A 24,415-nucleotide genomic window follows, 5' to 3' on the forward strand; every position below is an offset into this window, starting at 1 on the left:
GACGCACCTGCCAGTGCAGCGGACGTGGCTTCAACCCCTGATCCAGGAAGACTCCACGTGCTACGGGGCAACGAAGCCCGTGCACCACTAGTGGGCGCTCACGCTACAACTGTTGAAGCCCGCGTGCCTAGAGCGCAGGCGCCGCAGTGAAGAGTAGTCTCAGTTCGCTGCAACTAGAGATTGCCCATGTGCAGCACTGAAGACCCAGCAGAACCAAAAAAAAATTTTTTTTAATTTAAAAAGAGGAGTCTGTGTTCGAGACATATAAGACATGTTTATAGGTAAACTTTCAAAATTAGAGGAGAGGTGGGTAGCAGGGTGGGAAGAAAGTTAAATTTAGGCATGCGTTAATAACTGTTTCAAGTGAGTGATGGGTAGGTACATGGAGGTTTGCACTATCATTCTATTTTTTATGTTTGAAATATTTTATAATTTAATAAAGATAACTGAATAAACAAAATAAATGATTCTCAGGTTAGAAAAGAGGTAAAATCCAACTAATTTTTTTTAAAAGGAAGCACAAGGACATAAAATAAACTTTAATTTTAAACAAACTTCCATTTTAGATGGACAAACCTCAATTCTAAATTATCACCTTTAAAGTGTAGTTTATTTGACTTCCCAAAAGTGTCTGGAAATGCCATATTCAAAGGCCATCTTCTTTTTATTTTAAAACCAAAAAGCATGAAATGTAAAATTCAGGAAATGTTATTATAAGCACGTCTGGGACACTGATAATCTACATATATGTGAATTTAAACACAATCAAATAAATACAGAAAGTATAAATATATAATTTGGTAATAAACGCTTTCACTAAAATCTTAGCACAGATTTTTCTTTGTTCACAATTTCTATAAATATACAAAAATCCTTCATTAAAAACTTGAACAACAAAGTGAAAAAAATCTTTTAGAATGTAAGATTTTCTAATACAATGCTGAACTTGAATAGGTTTATTTCTTAATTGTTAAACTATGAACGGTTCAAAAATCACTGCCAGTAGCCTGGTGTAAACAATTCACTACAAAAAGCCCTAGTGAAGGTTCTACAGGTTTTTAAAATGTGTTCCAAAAACAAATCTACCATGTTTGATGAAATGTTTGTCCTGGATTCTAGAAGAAAGAGTCACTGCTATCTAATGCCCACTGTTATCCCTGCCTTGCCCCCAGTCTATTCCATTTTGGGAACATCATCTGAAACTCAGTATTATGCAAAGTTACAGACTAGATGCAAGACTAGGGCTTCCCTGGTGGTTCAGATAGTAAAGAATCCACCTGCAATGAAGGAGACCTGGGTTCAATCCCAGGGTTGGGAAGATCCCCTGGAGAAGGGAATGGCTACCCACTCCAGTATTCTTACCAGCAGAATTCCATGGACAGAGGAGCCTGAGGGGCTACAGTCTATGGGGTTACAAAGAGTCAGACATGACTGAATGACTAACACTTTCAATATTACAGTGTATAAGATGCAACTTTTATATAAGTACATTCAGTTAAGTTTAATGTTATGATTTTTTTGAATGCTGAAAATTAAATACTATCTGATTCAACTCCCTGATATATTGGAAATCATATAAGCTTTCAGGTTTGAGCTCTCCTAATAGCATAAACATTCAGGCTTCTTACAAACCATTCATCTCAAGATTAGATTAAAAACAAGTATCACTTTCAAAGTGAAAGTGAAGTCACTCAGTCGTGTCCGACTCTTTGCGACCCCATGGACTGTAGCATACCATGCTTCTCTGTCCATGGGATTTTCCAGGCAAGAGTACTGGAGTGGGTTGCCATTTCCTTCTCCAGGGGATCTTCCCGACCCAGGGATCGAATCTGGGTCTCTCTCATTGTAGGCAGACGCTTTATCCTCTGAGCCACCAGGGAAGCCCAAGATCACTTTCAAGACGGACTCAAAGGTCATGCATGTCTGCCAGGTGGTTCAGATTTACTCTCAGGTGATAGGAAGCCACTGAAATGACCGGGTTCCCAAATACCTGTCTCTTAATCTCATGTTGTTATTTTTTCCTTGCCTGAATCCAACTATTCCTACAGTTTTAGTGATCACCTATATTAAGATGGCTTCCAAATTTGTACTTCAATTGCTGACATGTTTTGAAGTGCAGATCTGAGTACACAACTGCCTAATTATAAAGCTGCCCTCTTATAAGCAACAAATTATGTATTCTTTCATCAACCCCACCCGAAAGGCTGCTTATGTGTTTTCATTAGTCCCTGTTAGCCTCCATTTGCATGGATCAATACACCACCATTCACCAGTTCTCCAGAATTAAAACAACAAAATCATCTTTGGCCTCTCCTCTTTTCTTTCCCTTTTATCAGTCCAATTCATTACCAAGTCCCAAAGCTTTGCTAAACCAAACTTTTCTTTCCTTTTCCTTCACTTCAGTCCAGTAAAATCTCTCTCTAGGATCAGGGTAAATCCAGCAATGCTCTCACCTAGTAGAAACTGTAGTTCCTTCCTTTCCCCTCGAGCTCATCTTTTGCAGAGCTTCCAGAGCCATTTCTCTAACAGCTCTAATTATGTCACAAACTTCTCTCTGTTGAAAAGCTTTCAGTGGTTACCTACTACCTCATAATGAAGTATAAACTTCAAACCTATGTAAGGTCTTTTATAAGCTGACCTTGTCTATCATCTCATAGAACAGCTTTCCACTGTTCTTCTGCACTGAAGTCTACCCACATGGGACTCACCTTCTCATCTCTGTGGTGTTTCCCATCTCTTCCCACCACTGACCAGGAATACTCCCTTACCACTCTTTGTGAAATCCTATTTATCCTTCAAGGTGCTGATCAAATGTCTCCAGCTACTTATCTCCCTAAATTCTCCCAGTACAATCAAACATAAAGCACTCTCTTCCTTCTCTAGCACAGCCCAACAGTCTGAAAGTTGTTTCTTATTAAAAAAAGGTAAACATCTACCCTCTGATCTAAATTCTGAGTTAAAGGCTATACAGATGAGCCTAATCCTTTTCTACACCACAATTTTTCAAATACTTGAAGCCTCTCCTAAAACTAATCTTCACAGGGTAAACCTGCTCAAGACTTGCAGGTAATAAAACTTATGGACATAATCTCTAGAAAATTTCGTCATCATAACTATTCCTGTCTGGACTCTTTAGATTTCCAAGCATCTCTTCTAAAGTGTGGTGCCCCAAAATAAACACAATACTCAAAAGACAAAAACAGGTGCTTTTGCAAATTATGCACAATATTCACCTCACCCCGCCAAATCTGGATACTCACAATGTCTATTAGCAAATTAACAGCTCAAAATAGTTCAGTTAATAAATTTGTTAGTTTTTAGGGGTGCAGATGTTTAATAAATGTGCAAAAAAGAAGCGAAAATAACAAACCAAGGTTCAAAAAGGTTCTTGTAAGAATGAAGTATACAAATACAAGAATTTATCTTAGAAAGGAAGAGAATTACCTTTTGAAACATGAGATAAGTGGAACTGGATGGATAAAAACTCAAGTAAATTACATATAAGAAGGGTGCAATAACAAAGGAATTTTCTAGATAAACTTTAAGGAATCTTTTACTAAATAATCTAGAGCAGGCAAATTTTCAGTAAAAAATGTTAATCAGTACTTTGTTATCAAAAATGCCAAATGCATGCAATGCTCTTAATCTTTTTATCTTGAAATGTCAACAGGTTTGTTTTTTTTTTAAGTTAAAATTTCAACAATTCTAAACTTAAATTCAGCTGACTGGATAATACTCAAGACTTATTTTGAACTACATAACAACTCATTTTCCCCTTATTAAATAATATCCTACGTAGAAAATACAGTAGTTCTTTGATGACTAGCACCAGAGTAATTAACTGAATTAAAAGAAAAATTAATTTCCTCCAAAGGGTTCTTAAACACTACTCATTGGTGGTGTTCAATTTATGCAATTCAAAGAAAACTCCAGGAGACCTGTAAGAAGCACCTTTCATATCCAGGAAATAAAAAAGTTAGATGACTTATTTTTGGAAAACTCGCTTGAAAACAAACTAAAAATATTTTCCCTTGCTTTACAGCAGAAGACTTAGGAAATGTGTAATGGTATTTACAGACTGTACAACATATCTGTGCCACAGTCCTCAACTATCCAAGAACTGAGACACACCGAGATATTAAACAGGTGCATACAGTGATTGTACTACATTATTAATAAAAGCTGAATTTTTCCCACAATCAAGAAAATCAACTCTACAATCAAGAGTACCTGGATTCAAAATATCAAGCTAACTGAAGTATAAATCAGCATATGCTATGCTATGCTAAGTCACTTCAGTCGTGTCCGACTCTGTGTGACCCCATAGACGGCAGCCTACCAGGCTCCCCTGTCCCTGGGATTCTCCAGGCAAGAACACTGGAGTGGGTTGCCATTTCCTTCTCCAATGCATGAAAGTGAAAAGTGAAAGTGAAGTTGCTCAGTCGTGTCCGACTCTTAGCGACCCCATGGACTGCAGCCTACCAGGCTCCTCCGTCCATGGGATTCTCCAGGCAAGAGTATTGGAGTGGGGTGCCATTAGCATAAGCACTTTGGAAAACAACTTGGTATTATAATAAAATTAAACATATCCTTTGACTCACAAATTATTTTAGAATACACATGATTTTGCTAATTTAAGTCTTTCTTTAATGATACTGTATTTTCAAAGAAATGAAACTAATACAAACTTTTTTAATGGTCAAAAGACTTAACAGATACTTCACCAAAGACCCATGGTTGGCAAATAAGCATATGAAAAGATTCTTAACATCCTCAGTCATTAGGAAAATGGAAATTAAAACCACAATGAGATAACACTAGCTACCTATTGTTCAGTCACAGGTCATGTCTGATGTTTGTGACCCCATGGAGTGGGGTCTGCAAGGCTCCTCTGTCCATGGAATTTCCCAGACAAGAATATTAGAGTAGGTTTCCATTTCCTTCTCCAGGGGATCTCCCAGACATAGGGATTGAACCCTCATCTTCTGTATTGGCAGGTGGGTTCTTTACCACTGCACCACCAGGGAAGCCCATGTATCTTAAAGTGAGCGCAACAGGGTCTTGGGAGTGCAAACTCGAGGGAAAGGTAACGTGGGGTCTGGTGATGGGATCTCTTTTCCACACTGTCAGTGAGTGATGGGATCTCTTTTCCACACTGTCAGTGAATATGACCTACTTTTGTCCGTGAGGAAGGTGACGCTTGGGGCCAATGCTGGAGCCACTTTAAAACTGACAGAACCTAATTCTGGTGAGAATGTGAAACTAGAACTTTCATGTGTTGCTGGCAGGAATGCAATATGGTACAACCAGTTCGGAAAACAGTTTCTTATAAAGTTAGTTATATATATATTGATACATTTACCACAAAAGACAGCAATCCCATTCCTAGCTGTTCACCCAAGAGAAATTATGTTCATTGGAAATCCTGTATGGGAATTTTTATAGAGGCTTTCTACACAGTCACCAAAAACTGGAAACCACCTACAGGTCATTCAGCAGGTGAATGGGTAAACTGTGGTAAACCTGCACAATGGAATTGGAATACCACTTAGTAACAAAAAGGAACTACTGACACATGGACGAATCTCAACTGCATCATGCCACATGAAATTAGCTAGACTCAAAAGACTGCATCTTCTCTCCATTTACATGACATTCTGGAAAAAGCAAAACTATAGAAACATAAATCAGCGGTTGCCAACAGCAGGGTATGCAGTGAGGGAAGGAACTACTAAGGGGTAAGAGGGACTTCTGGGGGTGATGCAACTGCTCTGTATCTTGATTCTGGTGACATTTATGACTGTCAAATATCATAAAATCATACATCAAAAAGGATGAATGTTATCATATGTAAATTATACTTTAGATCAATCCAATGTTTTTATATATTTTTTTTAATTTATTTATTTTAATTAGAGGCTAATTACTTTGAATCCCCCTCCCACATCCCTCCCCATATCATCCCTCTGGGTCATCCCAGTGTACCAGCCCCAAGCATCCTGTATCCTGCATCATGGAATTTAGAAAGATGGTAACGATAACCCTGTATGCGAGACAGCAAAAGAGACACAGATGTATAGAACAGTCTTTTGGACTCTGTGGGAGAGGGAGGGGGGATGATTTGGGAAAATGGCATTGAAACATGTATTATATTTGTTTTTACTGTTACCTGGCCATTTATGAAAAATAAACATCTTTCCCTCTGTTTGCAATCTTTCAAGAAATACTTCACCACCATGCTAGGTTCTTTGTGGACTTTTTTAAGAAAGAAATATTTCCTGCCCTGATACAGTTTAACCGCTCATTAGGGAAACAAGCCTAAGATATTAAAATAATTTACAGAAAAAGGTTAGGCAAAACAATTTTGAGTAATAATAAATATGCTTTACATGTGCTCTACGAGGAAGAAAAAATTTCCTCTATCAAGAGTTATACGAAGTGAATGAAATACCACTTTCAAAGGTCTTAGTGCTTTTCAATATTATTATCTCTTTCAAGTAAGGATCCTGATACTTGGGAGGACAAATACTTTGTCCGTGATCCCTCAGTTAGACGTCAAAGCTGAGATTCTAGAACCCAAGCCTTTCTGATCCCAAAGCCTGAGATCTTCTGCATCCTGGTAATGCAAAAACACAGAGGAGATTACTGCCACGTGGTGTGATTTCAAGGCCCAGGAACGCCCCCTACCTCCGCAAACACCAAGACTTTACCGCAAGATTCCTACACAAAAACACGAATAGCGCCATGTATCTTAAAGTGAGCCCAACAGGGTCTTGGGAGTGCAAACTCGAGGGAAAGGTAACGTGGAGTCTGGTGATGGGATCTCTTTTCCACACTGTCAGGGAGCATGGACCTACTTCTGACAGTTTTGTCCGCGAGAAAGGTGACGCTCGGGGCCAACGCCGGAGCCACTTTAAAAGGTCAATACCAAGAAAGAGGAGAGCAGAGGCGCTCAAAATAACATCTCTTCAATTTCCCCACGACCCTCGGTCGCAAGGTGGGCACTGGCGACCAGGGAGGAGGAAAGGTACGTCCCTATCTCTCCCTGGACCCTTTGGTTAAAACCTCCCTGGACTTGTCCCTATCTACACTGCCGATCGCAAGGACCCACACAGGGCGCCGGCAAGACTCCCGGCGCTGGGCGGAGGAGTCTGCGGAGCTAGCGCCGCGGGCGCCGGGCTCAAGACCTAGACGCTGCGGCGCAGGGACTCAGGCACTTGGCGGGCCACTCAGTGGCAGCCCGACTGCAAGCAAGTGGCGAGCGCGGAGGGCGCGGCGGGGTGAACAAACTCGACTGACCACTCTGCTGATTACCACTAGTGCCGCACGTCGTTTTCCGACCACCCAACCGCTGCCCTCGCTCTCATCTCACCTCTCCAGTTCTTGTACTCCGGGATATAATAGTATTTGTTCCCGAACCGGTCTGTGCCCACTTGCTCTTTCACTTCCTTTGACAGTGCTCTCCGTATGACGCCGAACAAACGCTGAGACCAACCCATGCTGCTCCACCAGCTCCCGCGCGGGTGGCGGCAGGATCTGGCAGGATCTGCCAGGACCTCCGCAACCAAAGCGGGAACGCCCCCGCCGCTGACCCCGCCCACCAACGCCGAGGCTTCCCACCCACCTCCATCCGCGTACTCTCTAATAAAGGCGCTCTCCATTGGTCGGATGGCATCACGCTTAACCAATGGGAGGCTTCGCTACTACAACCCCGCCTCCGAGTTCTGTCATGGCAGCGTCCAGTTCTCAAGCCAATGTGAAAGAACGGGATGCTAGGGTTCTTGTCGGCTCGACAAGCGGGTTTAGAAGACCCTCTTCGCCTCCGGAGAGCAGAGTCCACACGGAGGTAAAGAGAACCTTACTTTTTTCTCTAACATGCTAGTTAAAATGTAGACCAAGACTGTGTTAGCCTTGCCTCACACTTTTCCTCCTCATTATGACTTTCCTGCCACCACACTGGGCTTTACTCTTCTGCTCTGTGAGTTGAGAAAACAAGTTACCTTTTATACACCCATAGGCAACTGGGTGCGAAAGCAGGCTCGGGTGAGGGCGCTTTACATCAAAATGAGGATATTTTAGTTTTATTTTATTCCTTTTCTCTCATGCTTTCTCTCCGCCTCCCAAGGAATAACTATCGTTCAAGAATTTATTCTTTAATTTCATTCAGCGTATTTAGTGAGGTCCTACCATGTGCCAAGCAATATGTTGAAGGCCGAGCATAGGCCAGAAATTGAACAAAATTTAGCGTGACTCGAGGCAGAGAACTGTGAGGAGAGGGCCATTGACAAGAGATGAAGCTGGAGAAGTAGAGGGGGCTAGATGGGGAAGAGCCTTGTATGCTTGGTTATGGGGTATGACGATCAGAAAAAGGCGACAACTATTGCATTTTGTCATCAGCTTGGAGAATGGATTGAAGTTGAAAGCAAGAGTGGGAACCAAGTTAGGTAACTGTTGCAAGGAGAGTGTTGATGGAAGCCTGAGCCAGGGTTTTGGCAGCTGGAACCAAGAGGGTGAAGATATTTGAAAAATAGCTAAGAAATAGAATCACAGGTCTTTTTTTCAGCCCTATGAAGAGTGTTGTCTTATATATTGTATTTACACACATTGTAAGCTCCACTGGACAGTTACAATTTTTGTTTTCAACCATCAAATATATTTTAAGGAAAAGAATAATCTGTTTAGACCAGTATCATTTCTGTTGCTGTCTCTTCATTCCTGATAGCCCAAGTTTCCTTCTTATATCACTTTGCTTCTGTCTGAAGAACTTTGTTTAGCAATTTTTATAGAGCAAGTCTTGATGGCTCTGTAGTTTGTGGAAAGGAATCTGCAGTCATTTGAACCATTGTTTCTCTATAGGTAATTTGTTATCCTCTGATTGCTTTGAAATTTTCTTTGTTTTTGTTTTCAGCAGTTTGATTTTTTTTTTTTTTGCAACTCTTTTTTTTTTAAATTGAAGTATACCCAGGTGGCACAATGGTAAAGAATCCACCCATTGATGCGGGAGACTTAAGAAACATGGGTTCGATCCCTGGGTCAGGAAGATCCCCTGGACGAGGGCATGGTAACCCATTCCAGTATCCTTGCCTGGAAAATCCCATGGACAGGGGAGTCAGGCAGGCCACAGTCCATGGGCTCGCAAAGAATCAGACATGACTGAGTGACTGAGCACACACACACACCGTTGATTTATAATGTTGTGCCCATCTCTGCTGTACAGCATGGTGACTCAGTTGTATACATATATACATCTATGTATGTACAATATATACATGAATGTATACGTATATACTGCAGAAGGCAATGGCAACCCACTCCAGTACTCTTGCCTGGAAAATCCCATGGACAGAGGAGCCTGGTGGGCTGCTGTCTCTGGGGTCACATAGAGTCAGACACGACTGAGCGACTTCACTTTCACTTTTCACTTTCATGCATTGGAGAAGGAAATGGCAACCCACTCCAGTGTTCTTGCTTGGAGAATCCCAGTGTTCTTGCTTGGAGAATCCCAGGGATGGGGGAGCCTGGTGGGCTGCCATCTATGGGGTCGCACAGAGTCGGACACAACTGAAGCACCTTAGCAGCAGCAGCAGCAGCATACATATATACATTCTTTTTTAATATTCTTTTCTATTATGGTTTATCACAGGATATTAAATATATTAAGTTGGTACAAAAGTAATTGCCATTTTGGACCATAAATTTTAAATCATTATGTGCTGTGTTTAGTTGCCCAGTGTTGTGTCTGACTCTTTGCAACCCCGCGGTCTGTGGCCCATCAGGCGCCTCTGTCCATGGAGATTCTCCAGGCAAGAATACTGGAGTGGATTCCTGTGCCCTCCTCCAAGGGGTCTTTCCAACTCAGTGATCAAACCCAGGTCTCCCACATTGCAGGCAGATTCTTTACCATCTGAGCCACCAGGGAAGCCCAAGAATACTGGAGTTGGTATCCTATCCCTTCTCCAGGGTATGTTCTGACTCAGGAATTGAAGCAGGGTCTCCTGCATTGCAAACAGATTCCTTACCAGCTGAGCTACCAGTGAAGCTCAAACTAGGGTCAAATACATGTTTATTAATCAAAATAGTAACCATTACATACAACACATTTTTGCCAACAAGAAATAGGTTTGTTTGAAAATCTGTGCTTCAGGATTTGATGAATTCTTGGAAAGCATTTTCTGCCTCCTGCTGGTTGTGAAAGCGTTTTCCCTGCAAAAAGTTGTCAAGATCCTTGAAGAAGTGGTAGTAGTCATTTGGCAAGAGGTCAGGTGAATATGATGGATGAGGCAAAACATCATAGCCCGATTCTTTCAGCTATCACAAGAATCATTGTGCGACGTGTGGTCAGGAATTGACATGGAGAAGGATTGGGCCCTTTCTGGTGACCAGTGCCGGCTGCAGGCCTGGTAGTTTTCAGTGCGTCTCATCGATTTGCTGAACGTATTCTCAGACATAATGGTTTCGCCAGAATTCAGAAAGTTGTCTTGGATCAGACCAGCAGCAGACCACCAAACAGTGGCCATGACCTTTTTCTGGTGCAAATTTGGCTTTGGGAAGTGCTTTGGAGCTTCTTCTTGGTCCAGCCACTGAGCTGGTTATCTCTGTCATATAAATTCCACTTCTCGTCGCACATTGCAATCTGATCAAGAAATGGTTCTTTGTTTTTGCATAGAATAAGAGAAGATGACACTTCAAAACGATGATTTTTTTTTTTTTTTTTTTTTGTGATCAGCTCACGAGGCACTCACTTATTGAACTTTTTCACCTTTTAGTTTGCTTCAAATGCCGAACAACTGTAGAATGATTGACATTGAGTTCTTCAGCAACTTCTTGTGTAGTTGTAAGAGGATCAGCTTCGATGATGACTCTCAATTGGTCCTAGTCAACTTCTGATGGCTGGCCACCACACTTCTCATCTTCAAGGCTCTCGTCTCCTTTGAAAAACTTCTTGAACCATGCCTGAACTGTACATTTTCTAGCAGTTCCTGGGTCAAATACATTGTTGATGTTGCAAGTGGTCTCCATTGCTTTACAACCCATTTTGAACTCAAATAAGAAAATCATTTGAATTTGCTTTTTGTCTAACATCATTTTCATAGTCTGAAATGCATACAAAATAAATAGAAAGTAATAAGTCATTAGCAAAAAAAGATAAAGCAAGAAATGTGAATTAAAATAATTTATAACAACCACATTTATTTAAGAATGTATTCCAATATCAAATGGCAAAGTTCAACAATGCAAAACTGCAATTACTTTTGCACCAACCTAATATTTAGCAATCAGTGTGACGTGGAAAGCAGCCAATCAAAATGGATTCTGGCCATTGATGACCAGTATGTGATGTCTCATAGCAAAGAGATTGGAAAAATGATTTTAAAAGACACCAGGACTCATTCTTTTCCTTACCCTCCTTACCCCAATTTCCTCTGCCTTCCCCTATATCTCTACTCTTTTATTTCTTTTCCCTTCATCCGCTCTCCTTCACTTTGTCTCTTCTTCCTCTTTTTTCCCCTATTCTCGTCACCGCCTTGGCCCAAGAGTCCCCAAGACCTCCCCCAGGTTTGAGGATTCTCTAGAAGGACTCAGTATGCAGCATATAGTTGTACCAAATTACTCATAATTATGATTTATTACAGCGAAAGTATACAAGGTAAACTTACAGGAGGGAAAGGCACATGGATGACTTGAGAAGGAAACCAAGCACAAGCTCCCAGTGGAGTTGCATAGGACATGCTTAATTTCTTTTTTTTTTTTCCACACTTAATTTCTTTAGCAATGAATTGTGATAGCATAGATGAAATCTCTATCAGAGAAGTTCATTACAGACTCAGTGCCTAGAGTTTGTAAGTACAAACTGGCCACATAGGCACTTTCTGCTTAGCATGTTCCAAAATTCCAGACTCCTAGAAGGCATGTAAGAATTCATAATGTACACTATTTGCTTCAAATAGTTTAGGCACAATGAGCCATTCTTACCCAGAAATAATGGGAACCCTCCTGAAATCCCAGAAGGCGGGTAAGGGCCAGTCTTACAAGCAGGCCTTTTTAAGGATAGTAGCCTCAGGCCTGCCGTTGTAATTATTTTTTGCATACCTTGCCTCCTTCCACACAAACCCTACCCCTGTTTCCCTGTTGTAGAACCCTCCCCTTTCCCTTTCCCTTAGCCCCTTCTCTGGTTCCCAAATGATACAGATCTGAAGTATTTAGGTTGGGTAGAGGTAGGCTACCTAAAAGGCAGGGATTAGATTGGTCTAGAGTGAGATTTCACAGGCTAAGGAAAAAAAAAAAGAAAATCAGAAACAAAAGCAAGCAAGACTATATCAAACTAAAAGCCTTTTGTACAGCCAAGGAAACCGTCAACATGGTGAAAAGACAGCTTACACTATGGGGAAAAAGATTTTCAAACCGTTTATCTGATAAGGGCTTAGTATCCAAAATATATAAAGAACTCATTCAACTCAATAACAAGAGGAAAAAATAAAAAATGGACAAAAAAAAAAAAACCCTGAATATGCATTTTTCCTAAGAAGATATACAAATGACCAACAGGTACATGAAAAGATGTCCAACATCACTAGTCATCAAGGAAGTACAAAAACAACAGGCAACACCCCACACCTATTAGAATATCTGTTACCAAAAGGAAAAGACATAACAAATGCTGGACTGGATTTAAATGCTGTAGAGAATTTAAAACCCTTGTGCACTGTTGGTGAGATTTATAAATTGGTACAGCCGCTGTGGAAAACCATTATGGAGGATGCTCAGAAATTAAAAATAGAGCTACTGTATGATCCAGCAATTTCACTTCTGGGAATATATCCAAAGGAAAGGAAAGCAATAACTTGCAAAGGTGTCTGCACCTCCATGTTCATAGCAGCTTTATTTACAATAGCCAAGACATGGAAAACTAAGTGTCCATCTATGGATGAACAGATAAAGCAGTTGTGTTCCATATATTCAATGAAATATTATTTAGCTACAAAAAGTGAAGAAACCCTGCCATTTGCAGCTACATGGATGGACCTTGAAGGCATTATGCTAAATGAAATAAGTGTGACAAGGAAAGACAAATACTGTATGAACTCATTTAAATATGTGGAATCTTAAAAACTCATAGAAAAAGAGATCAGACTTATTACCAGAGTCAGGGAGTGGTAGGAGGAAGAATTGGAGGAAAGTGGTCAAAAGGTACAAAATTCCAGTTATAAATACGTAGTACTAGGGGTGTAATGTACAATATAATTGGTTATAGTTGACACTGAAGTATGATGTATAGGAAAGTTGTTAAGAGAGTAAATCCTAATAATTCTCATCGCAAGGAGAAATTTTTTTTTGTTTTTTTCTTTTTGTTGTATTTGTATGAGATAATGGATGTTAGCTGATGGATGTTAGATGTTGATGTTACTATTGTAATCATTTCACACTGTATGTAAGTTAAGCCATCATGCTATACATCTTAAGCTTATTAATGATGTATTTATGTTTCAATAAGTCTAAGGAGAAAAAAATCTTATTTAAATTAGCATCATTTTGATCAATAATGAATGTAGAAGTCATTTAGTTACATTAGCCTAATTGCTTTTTAACATCTAAAAGATTGAGACAGGTTCTAATAGTTAACATTCACTAGGCACTTACTGTCTCGGAGAAGGCGGTGGCACCCCACTCCAGTACTCTTGCCTGAAAAATTCCATGGACGGAGGAGCCTGGTAGGCTGTAGTCCATGGGGTCGCTAAGAGTTGGACAAGACTGAGCTACTTCACTTTCACTTTTCACTTTCATGCATTGGAGAAGGAAATGGCAACCCACTCCAGTGCTCTTGCCTGGAGAATCCTGGGGACAGGGGAGCCTGGTGGGCTGATGTCTATGGGGTCGCACAGAGTCGGATGCGACTGACGTGACTTAGCAGCAGCAGCAGGTACTTACGGTATGCTGAGCCTTGTTATGAGCCCTTTGTATGTTTTAACTCATTTAACCTTAATGTCCTCACCAGGATAATGATGTTTTATAGTTACTGAATATCAGAAATTTCATTCATCTTGATTTGTGTGAGTACTTGTTAATCACTTTTATTTATATTTAATGTTATTTATTTAAATGTGCTTATTTATTGAGTTGAACATACTCATTTTATATTTCTGTAAGAAACAATTCAGGGAAATTTTTTTAAACTGTAATTTAAGCTTTTGTTCACTAGATGTCCTCAGTTAAGTTTTAAGTTACAAGAATTTAGCTTTTGGTTCATGAAAATTTGTTTCAGGTTCTAGATATCTAAACTAAAATTAGTAAAATACACTCTTTAAATAAGACATAAGATAATTAAGATAATGCTTCAGGAGAAACTCTTTACATGTAATTGTTAATACTCTTAATACTTCAAAAATTTGTATAAGGCTTTTAATAATCTGTAAACATCCTTGGATGTATGTTAGGAGATTTAAGCATTGTATTTAAGCCACTTTTAACTTCATGTAATTTTGGTGAAATAAGGACATTTTAATGTTAAATTGCTTTCCTGTTGTTTAGTTTTATCTCCCTCCCCCCCCCACCACTTCTGTTAAATTACTTTTCGGGGGAGCATAGTTGCTTTCCAGTGTTGTGTTAGTCTTTGCTGTCCAACAAAGTGAATCAGTTATATGCGTACTTGTATCCTCTCTTTTTTAGATTACGTTCCCATTTAGGTCACCACAGAGCACTGCATAGAGTTCCCTGTTCTGTGCAGTAGGTTCTCATTAGTTATCTATTTTATAGGTAGTAGTGTAGACGTGTCAACCCGTCTCCCAATTCATGCCACAGCCCCTTCCCCCCTTGGTATCTGTACCTTTGTTCTGTACATCTTGGTCTCTTATTTCTGCTTTATGAATAAGTTCATCAGTACCGTTTTTTCTAGATTCCATAGTCAAGTGATAAATTATATGATATTTTTTTCTTTCTGACTTACTTTACTCTGTATGACAGTCTCTAGGTCCATCCATTTCTCTGCAGATGACACAATTTCATTCTTTTCTATGGCTGAGTTATATTGCATTGTATATATGTAGCACATTTTCTTTATCCGTTCCTGTGTTGATGGATATTTAGGTTGCTTCCATGTCATGGCTATTGTAAATAGTGTTGCAATGAAGATTTGGTGCATGTATCTTTTTCAACTATGGTTTTCTCTGGATATGTGCCCAGGAGTGAGACTGCTAGGTAATATGGTAGGTCTATTTTTAGTTTTTTAAGGACCCTCCATAGTGGTTGTACCAGTTTACATTCCCATCAACCGTGTAAGAGGGTTCCCTTTTCTCCACACCCTCTGCAGCATTTATTGTTCATAAATTTTTTTTTTTGATGATAGCCATTCTGACTGATGTGAGATAATACTTCATTGTAGTTTTGACTTGCATTTTTCTAATAATTAGCAATGTTGAACATCTTTTCAGGTGTTTATTGGCCATCTGTATGTCTCTTTTGGAAAAATGTCTGTTTAGGCCTTCTGCCCATTTTTTATTGAGTTGTTTGTTTTTTTTGATATTGAGCTCCATGAGCTGTTCGTATGTTTTGAAGGTTATCAGTTGCTTCATTTGCAAATATTTTCTCCCATCCTGAGGGTTGTCTTCATTTTGTTCATGGTTTCATTTGCTGTACAAAAACTTTTAAGTTTAATTAGGTCCCATTTGTTTTGTTTTATTTTCGGTACTCTAGAAGGTGAATCAGAAAAGATCTTGCTGTGGTTTATGGAAAGAAGTATTCTGCCTGTATTTTCCTGTAGCAATTTTATAGTGTCCATCTTTACATTTAGGTCTTTAATCCATTCTGAGTTTATTTTTGTGTATGGTGTTAGAGTGTGTTCTAATTTTATTCTTTTACATGTAGATGTCCAGTTTTCCCAGCACCACTTATTGAAGAGACTGTCCTTTCTCCATTTTGTAGTCTTGCCTCCTTTGTCATAGTTAGGTGACCATACATGCATGAGGTTTATCTCTGAGCTTTTTATCCTGTTCCATTGCTCTATATTTCTGTGCCAGAACTATACCATCTTGATTAATATAGCTTTGTGGTATAGTCTGAAGTCAGGAAGCTGATTCCTCCAGGTCCATTTTTCTCGCTCAAGATTGCTTTCACTTTTCAGGGTCTTTTGTGTTTCCATACAAATTGTAGAGTTTTTTCTTTTAATTCTGTGAAAAATGCCATTGGTAGTTTGATGGGGATTGCATTGAATTGGTAGATTGCTTTGGGTAGTATAGTCATTTTCACAATAATGATTCTTCCAATCCAGAAACATGATATGTTTGTCCATCTGTTTGTGTCATTGATTTCTTTCATCAGCATCTTATAATTCTCTGAGTATAGATCTTCTACCTCTTTAGGTAGGTTTATGCCTGAGTTTTTTATTATTTTCGTTGTGATGGTAAATGGGATTGTTTCCTTAATTTCTTTTTCTGATCTTTCGCTGTTAGTGTATAGGAAAGCAAGAGATTTCTGTTTATTAATTTTGTGTCCTGCAACTTTACCAGATTCATTGATGAGCTCTAGTAGTTTTCTGGTGGCATCTTTAGGATTTTCTAAGTGTCGTATCATGTCATCTGCAAACAGTGACAGTTTTACTTCTTCTTTTCCAATTTGGGTTCCTTTTATTTCTTTTTCTTCTCTGATTAGCATCCCTAGGACTTCCAAAACTATGTTAAATAATAGTGGTAAGAATGGACATTCTTATCTTGTTCCTAATCTTAGAGAAAATGCTTTCAGTTTTTTACTATTAAGAATAATGTTTGCTGTACGTTTGTCATATATGGCCTTTATTATGTTGAGGTGGGTTTGCTCTATGCCCACTTCCTAGAGAGTTTTTATCATAAATGTGTGTTGAATTTTGTCAAAAGCCGTTTCTACATCTATTGAGGTGATCATATGGTTTTTATTTTTTAATTTGTTAATGTGGTATATCACATTGATTGATTTGTATATATTGAAGAATCCTTGCATCCCTGGAATAAATCCTGCTTGATCATAGTGTATGATCCTTCTAATGTGTTGTTGGATTCTGTGTGCCCTCCCTTTTAATTTTTATATATATATATTTTTAGGGTTTTGGGACTGGAGTTAAACAAAGACAGAGATGTTGAAAGGATCCATTGCAGTGGAGTTAACACCCTTGACATTGAACCTGTTGAAGGGAGATAGTAAGTTTATTATATAATCATTTTTGTTCCTAAGTGAGATCCAATAAAATCTTGCTTTCAGATTAATTTTGTAAAATTTCATAAAAATTAATAAAAATTCTAAATTGTCACATTTAAATCTGGCATTATTAATTTCAAATAAATACAGAACATTGAACCTATGAAATGTTGCCAAATATTTCCAAAGTGCTTTAATATAAATATATTCATTGTTAAATCAACAAATATTGAGTTTTGGTTTTTTGTTTTGATGCAGAGAGCATGTAAGTGCTGAGGTATGTCTTTAGGAGCTATTTCAAAACAGTTGTTGCTCTCAGATAGTCCTGTGGGAAAACAAATATAAGAAGCAGAAGTATATGAAGCACACCAGACTTGTACTTGACTTCCTCCTGGCTTTATATTTATTAGCTGTGTGGCCTTGAGCAATTTGTGTAACCTTTCTAATTCACAGTTGCCTTAGCTACGCAATGTAAGAACAATACCTAATTAACAAATTTGTTGTGAAGATTAATTACGATAATATGTATAACATGATTAGCATAGGACATGGCATATTGTAAATGATTGCCACCATTTTGTTAATCAAAAGCATTATCACCTATACTTTAAATCCGTTTTCCATGCAACAGCTGAAGTGCTTTGAAAAATGCAAATATGTACATGCCACACACACATCCCCACCCACTTAAAGCTCATCTACCCCACATTACTTTTACCAAAATGTTTAAAACCCTTGTCCTTCAATTAGGACAAGTATAAACGTAACTAAAGAAGTGTGTCTTGTTATGTTTTGTTTAGCATTTGCCACAAATCATTGTATTATAATGAGGCATTATTATTTACATTAAAATAAGCCAGGGTAGATTTAATAGAATTCAGTTTTTTAAATTCTAGCTTCTGTCATGGTCTCATCTAGTATATGAGAAACATGTACAGTGAACAAATTCTAACTTTTAACACATGGTTAAATGTAAAAGATGACATTTGATCATTTATTTTTTTCCTAACCTTTACTAGGCTGAACATACTACCTCTCAATCAAGTACAGCTGTGGGACATTTGCTTGTAAAATAATCCTGACATAAGCAGCAAGGGATAGCTGATTTCTTTTGGTCTTGGGTGCTGGTGGGATAGTGATCAGTTGTTTGACCTGTAAAGTTCATGAATCCAGTAGGCTACCAGTTGGGAGAGTTAGTGAGAAATATGGAAAGTTATGGATTATATGTGCATTAAATATGTGTGAGAAATACAGGCCAAGGAGTCTTTGCAGAGTATATACAGAAAAGTCAAGATTCTTACTATAGTAGTTTCCCCTTTTATTGTATAGTGAAAATCTACAACTGTTTCATTGTTTGCTAAAACTTGTATTTTGCATTAAGCCCTTTTGGCAGCGAAGAGAAATAAAAAGCAAAATGGGTGTTTAATGGAAAATTAAATATAGGTCTTCTTTTTCTCACAAAAATCAACTCACATATAACTTGCTGAAAACACTTATTCATATTTATCAACTACCTTACAGTTAAGTAACATTGCCATTAGATACTTCAACTACAAAGTCCGTTTAATTACAGTAATGTTCAGGGTTTTTTTCACCCAATTAATGTAATCAAAAGAAACCTTTTGGAAGTCACTCTGCTGCTGCGGCTGCTGCTGCTGCTAAGTCGCTTCAGTCGTGTCCGACTCTGTGCGACCCCATAGATGGCAGCCCACCAGGATGCCCCGTCCCTGGAATTCTCCAGGCAAGAACACTGGAGTGGGTTGCCATTTCCTCCTCCAATGCGTGAAAGTGAAAAGTAGCAAAGGTGAAACATCTGACCTTACTATAAATACGATTTAAATTAACTTTAAAAGTTGAACTTTGAAAACAGTTGTTTTTCCATTGATAATACATATAGTGCTGTGGTTAAAAAAAAAAAAAAACTTTTACAAAGCTCAAATGTTCAGCAAAATGTTTCTGGAATTAGAAATGGTAACATATAACTCACAACTATTTCCAAGCAAGCTGAAACATTGTTTCAACTAAAGTAAAAAAGCTGTAGTTGTTAAACTTTACAAAGATTTCTGGATATACACAATTAGAATAACCAACCCACAAAATTTTGTAATGAAGCTAATGTTAAAAATTTTTTAAAACTCTTCAGGATAGCTTTACTGCCCTATCATCAATCAGATATAGAACTGTGTGAACAAAGAACTTTGAAGAAGTACTTTTAAATTAACCTAATTGTTCTACATATCAATATTGAATGTTTCTTAAAACAGGTCTATAAATCAGTGCTTCTTGGACATGCTGCTATTTCATGAATCCTTCGTAACTGGTTCATAACATGATAAGGCACTTGTACCAGAATGTAAATTATTAAGTCTTTAAGCACAGTTTTGATGAGCTAGAATTTTTTTGTAGCGAGACTTTCTCAGTGAAGAAAGAACTGTGATCATTTCTGGTGCAAGCTCCTTACATGGCACTACAATAACAGAGAAACCAAAGGTGGCAAAATTAAAGGAAAAATGATTACTTATAACAAATTTAAGTGATCAGATATCCCTGCAAACCTCAAAATATGGATGAATGAGAGCAACACACTTAACTACAAGATAACTACAACAACACAGATAACTACAAGATCTGTGTGGTATCAGCATCTATACCAGGCGGGGTAATAAAACCAGTGGGGCATCTAATAGACCTGATAAGTTCAAAGTAACTGACAGCTACTTGAAAGCTCAGCAAGTCAATTTGAGTACAACAGTTGAAACTGGGAAAGGATTGTGTACTCTTGATGTCCAAGGGGTTCACAGTAAGACCCAAAAGGGCTGGAGTAATCTAGCCCCTGTAATCTCTCCAGCTAACCAACTAAAGATGCCCTGATAGATGAACCCCATGTTGAGGAGAAACTGTTTGGAATAGAATCCAAAGTGAGAAGTACAGAAATGATAGAAACAGAAAAAAGATGAGTCAGATAAAAATTGGAGAGATGACTAGAACTTGGAAATCTGAAAATTAGCTGCCATATTCTGAACATCTTATTTTAAAAAGAAGAGGAGGAGGATGTTCTAGAGATACAAATTTTAAATATTGCCAAACTAAACCTCCCTTTTAAAAGTTTAAGAAAATTAATTTTATATAAAAATGAGCAAAAGGATAGGATTAAGGTCAAAGTTCATACAAAATTATTTTAATAACAAAATAAATAATGTTCCTATAAACAATATATTTGTGCCAGAAAGATATGTCCACAAAGTAGATGAGAACTGTAACCTGATATTTTAAAAATAGCTAAAAGTAATTTTTAAAAGATACAGTGTATGAAAGAATAGCATATGTTATAATTAGAAAAACTGAGAAATGAGATGATCAAACTCTAGAAAAAATTAGGAAAAAAAGTTAAATACAAGAGGTGATACCTTAGAAATAGAAGCAAATAAATACAAGAGGAAACATAAAAATCAAAAAGAGATGGAGATAGGAAAAGGAGTCAAGAGAATCAGGTATATGTAGAAGATAGGCAAAGAATATCCAACATACATATAAGAGGAGTGTACAGAGAAGAAACCAAAGGAAGAGAATGGAATAAAGACTAAAGGAAACATTGTTAGAATGAACAAAATCTGAAACTACTACATATAAGGGAAGAAAATCATATTGTAACCACAGACTTTGATTTTGAGCTTTAAGCTCAAAGAAATGAAGTTTCTTATTTAAGATGTTCAAGGAAATAAAATGTGAGTCAAAGATTTTATATCCAACCAGACTGATTTTCAAGTACAAAAGGACTAATTGTTAGTAATATACAAGAATTCAAGGAATATTGTTCTCCTTAGTCCTTTCTTAAGAATCTACCAGAGAATAAAATTAGAGAACAAGAATGAATAGAGAGATGCACCAGAATTGATGGTTAGCAATAATATTAGCAAATAGCAATACTTTCTATAGATTCATAAATATTTACATATAGATAGATTGAATTCATAGATCTATGTGTCTTCTCCACTAGATTATAAACTGGGGAGTCAGGAATCATGCCTGTCTTGTTCACAGTTGTATTAGCATAATGCCTAGCATATTGTAGAAGCTCAAAGTTGAATGAGTTGAAGTAAATGTGTTTATAATGGAGGGAACAAATCTAACACTTACTGATGCCCTATTTTTTTTTCTTGCCAGGCAGTGTAAAAGACTTGTGTACGATTTATCTTTATTTCAGCTTTATGATTTAGGTGAAAATGTTCCCCTTTTCATAAATAAACAAGCTTAAATGAAGTAACTTGCCCAGGGTCAGATAGTAATATCTGTAATATTCCATCAGTAATAACTGGTCTGTCTGATTCCATTTTCATTTAACACAATTATAATTGGGACATTTAAAATGACTTTGTAATGTCTTACTTTCTGAAATGAGAAATATCTTTTGCCATCTTGTTTCTTCTATTCATTTTGGTATCTTGAAGGTAAATTTTAACTGATCACAGATTAAATCTATCTATCTTCATTTTTCCACAAATATTAGATTAAAGATTTTAGCTTATTGTAGTCTGCTAATGAAGATTTACTCTGTATTTTGGGCATAATAAATTTGAGAGTTTGTGGATCAGTAATTTTCAGAAATATGTAATCATAAATGAACTATATAAATGATAAATTAATTTGAACTTTTTTATTATTAGCATGTTATCAGGTGGTTCAGATGGTGTGATTGTGCTTTATGATCTTGAGAACTCCAGCAGACAACCTTATTACACGTGTAAAGCAGTGTGTTCCGTTGGCAGGTGTGTATTAAAAATGTAATTCATGAATTTATAAACATTTGAGTATTTTTTGCATCAAATGCAAAACATGAAATATGAATGTTTCAAGCAAATTGTTCAAATGATATATTTACGTAGTTATCCCTTGACATCTTGCAAGTAATAACTGAAATTCGAATATTGCTCTTTTTTAAAAAATTTTTAATTGAAGGATAATTGCTTTACAGAATTTTGTGATTTTCTGCCGTACATCAACAACAATCAATACAATCAATACAACAACAACAACAAGATCATAGGTTCACCTCCCTCCCAAACCTCCCTCCCATCTCTCTCCCCACCCTACCCTTCAGCCTGTCACAGAGACCCTGTTTGAGTTCCCTGAGTCATACAGCAAATTCCCATTGGCTATCTGTTATACTGTATTGTAAATTTCTGTGTTACTCTCTCCATACATCTCCCCTTCTCCCTCCTCTCCTCCCACCTTCAGTTCTCTGTGTCTGTTTCTCCATTGCTGCCCTGAAAATAAATTCATCAGTACATCTCTTCAGAGTCTATATATATGTGTCAGTATACGATATTTATATTTCTCTTTCTGACTTACTTCACTCTGTATAATGGGCTCTAGTTTTGTCCACTTCATTAGAACAGATTCAAATGTGTTCCTTTTTATGGGTGAGTAGTATTCCATTGTATTTATGTGCCACAGCTTCTTTATCCATTCATCCTCACTGGATATCTAGGTTGCCTCCATGTTCTGGCTGTTGTAAACAGTGCTGCAGTGAACATTGGGGTACATGTGTCTTTTTCAGTTTTGATTTCCTCAGGGTATATGCCTAGGAGTGGGATTGCTGGGTCATATGGCGGTTTTATTCCTAGCTTATTAAGGAGCCTCCATACCATCTTCCATAGTGGCTGTATCAGTTTACATTCCCACCAGCAATGTAAGAGTGTTCCTTTTTCTCCACACTGTCTCCAGCACTTATTGTCTGTAGACATGATGATGGCCGACTGGTGTGAGGTGGTATCTCATTGTAGTTTTGATTTGCATTTCTCTGATAATGAATGATGTTGAGCATCTTTTCATGTGCTTGTTAGCCATCTGTATGTCTTCTTTGGAGAAATGTCTCTTCAGGTCTCTTTGATATTGCTGTTTTTAACATATGACTTCTCCAAAACAACTTGGGCATCAGTTTTCAAAAGGACTTTAAGACTTTTGATTATGGTCTTTTTGTTCTCCACCTACATGGCACACCTCAGTAACTAATTTTAGTTTTTAGAGTACTTAGCATAAGATTCATTTAAGTCTTTCTAGCTAAATATAAACACAAATTAGTTTTTTCAACTATTAGTAGAACAAAAAGATTAATAGCTAGAAGCCATAATGTACTAGCTTCTAGCCAGTACAAAACACACACAAAACACACACACCCCTCTTCTCTTACCTACTTACTTAAAGCTGCCTGACATAACGTACTTTTCTACCTTGAATTTCTTTGGCTGTTTAATAAAGTGTTTTACGATTTTAATTTGTTCATAGTAGTCACTTAATTCTTTCTTGTCTCCTGTATGTGATCTGATTTTAAGCAGACCTTGAAATAACAGAGAGAATAAGAGTTGAAAAAACGTTTTCAAGAGGAAAAAACCTCATGAACATTAATATCTGCAACTGCTATGTATTAAAGCTGTTTCCAAAGCACTAGAATAGATACATAAGTTCGTGGAATATTTGTGAGGAGAATTATGATTATTTCTTGGCTTTGACACTTCACTTTGGAAATACAGATTTAAGGAAACTATTTCTCTGAGCCTGTGACAAAACTATTCTGCCTTAGAGATAATTATACTTGGGCTATTATTCTTGTAAGTTTTTTTATGAGACTTAAATGAAATATTATCTTCAAAAAGCATATTAAAATTGTAAAGCCGCTATAAATGGGAAGCAGTATAATTATAGATAGACTTAGTACAAAACAAGATACCACCTCAAGTACTCTGGAACTTGGTTCTAAGAGTCTCATACCATTTTATACTCTCTCTACTCCCACCAAACAAACAACAACAACAAAAGATCTAAATTCTAAAGTGTAAGGCAGCCATTAATTAATTTAATTCATCTTTGTCTTATTTTATCTTAGCTATTACTTTGACATTGTTTAATTTGTTGTATGGTAAAATAGTATCTTCATATATACCACATGCTATATAATATTATTCCATTAGTGGCTGTGATTTGCTTTTCTGTTATGTGAGGTCAAGTAAATGCTTAGGACATCAATCTTACTTATGACTTTCTTCTTAGATTCAAAGTCTTATCTTCAAAACCATCACTTTGAATGTAAATGGGCATATAGTAAGCATCCTTACAAAATGAGTTAAAGTAGCATTTTACATCCGAAGACTTTATATGACTTTAAAAAATAATTTCAATAAAAATTGATACTAAATTAATGTGGCTTACACTGTTTCCTAATAGTTACTTTCACTTTATTTAATATGTTTATTCTTGA

General features: G+C 37.4%; 2 protein-coding genes across 5 annotated transcripts in view; one reads left to right on the plus strand and one right to left on the minus strand.

Annotated features, from left to right (window-relative positions):
* NDUFAF2 (NADH:ubiquinone oxidoreductase complex assembly factor 2) overlaps nt 1-7,640 on the minus strand; it is a 168,747-nt gene extending 161,107 nt beyond the window's left edge. Inside the window, exon 1 of one of the 2 annotated variants that reach the window (XM_061393461.1) lies at nt 7,373-7,640. In XM_061393461.1, coding sequence (XP_061249445.1) covers nt 7,373-7,499 — 127 coding nt within the window. In that variant the 5' untranslated portion in view covers nt 7,500-7,640. The remainder of the gene's footprint in view (nt 1-7,372) is intronic. The other variant, XM_061393462.1, reaches the window with a different exon arrangement.
* A 55-nt stretch (nt 7,641-7,695) lies between these two features.
* Nucleotides 7,696-24,415, plus strand: part of ERCC8 (ERCC excision repair 8, CSA ubiquitin ligase complex subunit) — a 51,052-nt gene continuing 34,332 nt past the window's right edge. The window contains exons 1-4 of one of the 3 annotated variants that reach the window (XM_061393457.1): nt 7,759-7,846; nt 13,994-14,048; nt 17,067-17,162; nt 21,825-21,926. In XM_061393457.1, the coding sequence (XP_061249441.1) occupies nt 21,826-21,926 (101 nt within the window). In that variant the 5' untranslated portion in view covers nt 7,759-7,846; nt 13,994-14,048; nt 17,067-17,162; nt 21,825. Of the gene's footprint in view, nt 7,847-13,993; nt 14,049-17,066; nt 17,163-21,824; nt 21,927-24,415 lie in introns of all 3 variants that reach the window. The other 2 variants (XM_061393456.1, XM_061393458.1) reach the window with 2 other exon arrangements.

Source organism: Bos javanicus, chromosome 20, assembly GCF_032452875.1.
Source record: "Bos javanicus breed banteng chromosome 20, ARS-OSU_banteng_1.0, whole genome shotgun sequence".
Lineage (NCBI taxonomy): Eukaryota > Metazoa > Chordata > Mammalia > Artiodactyla > Bovidae > Bos > Bos javanicus.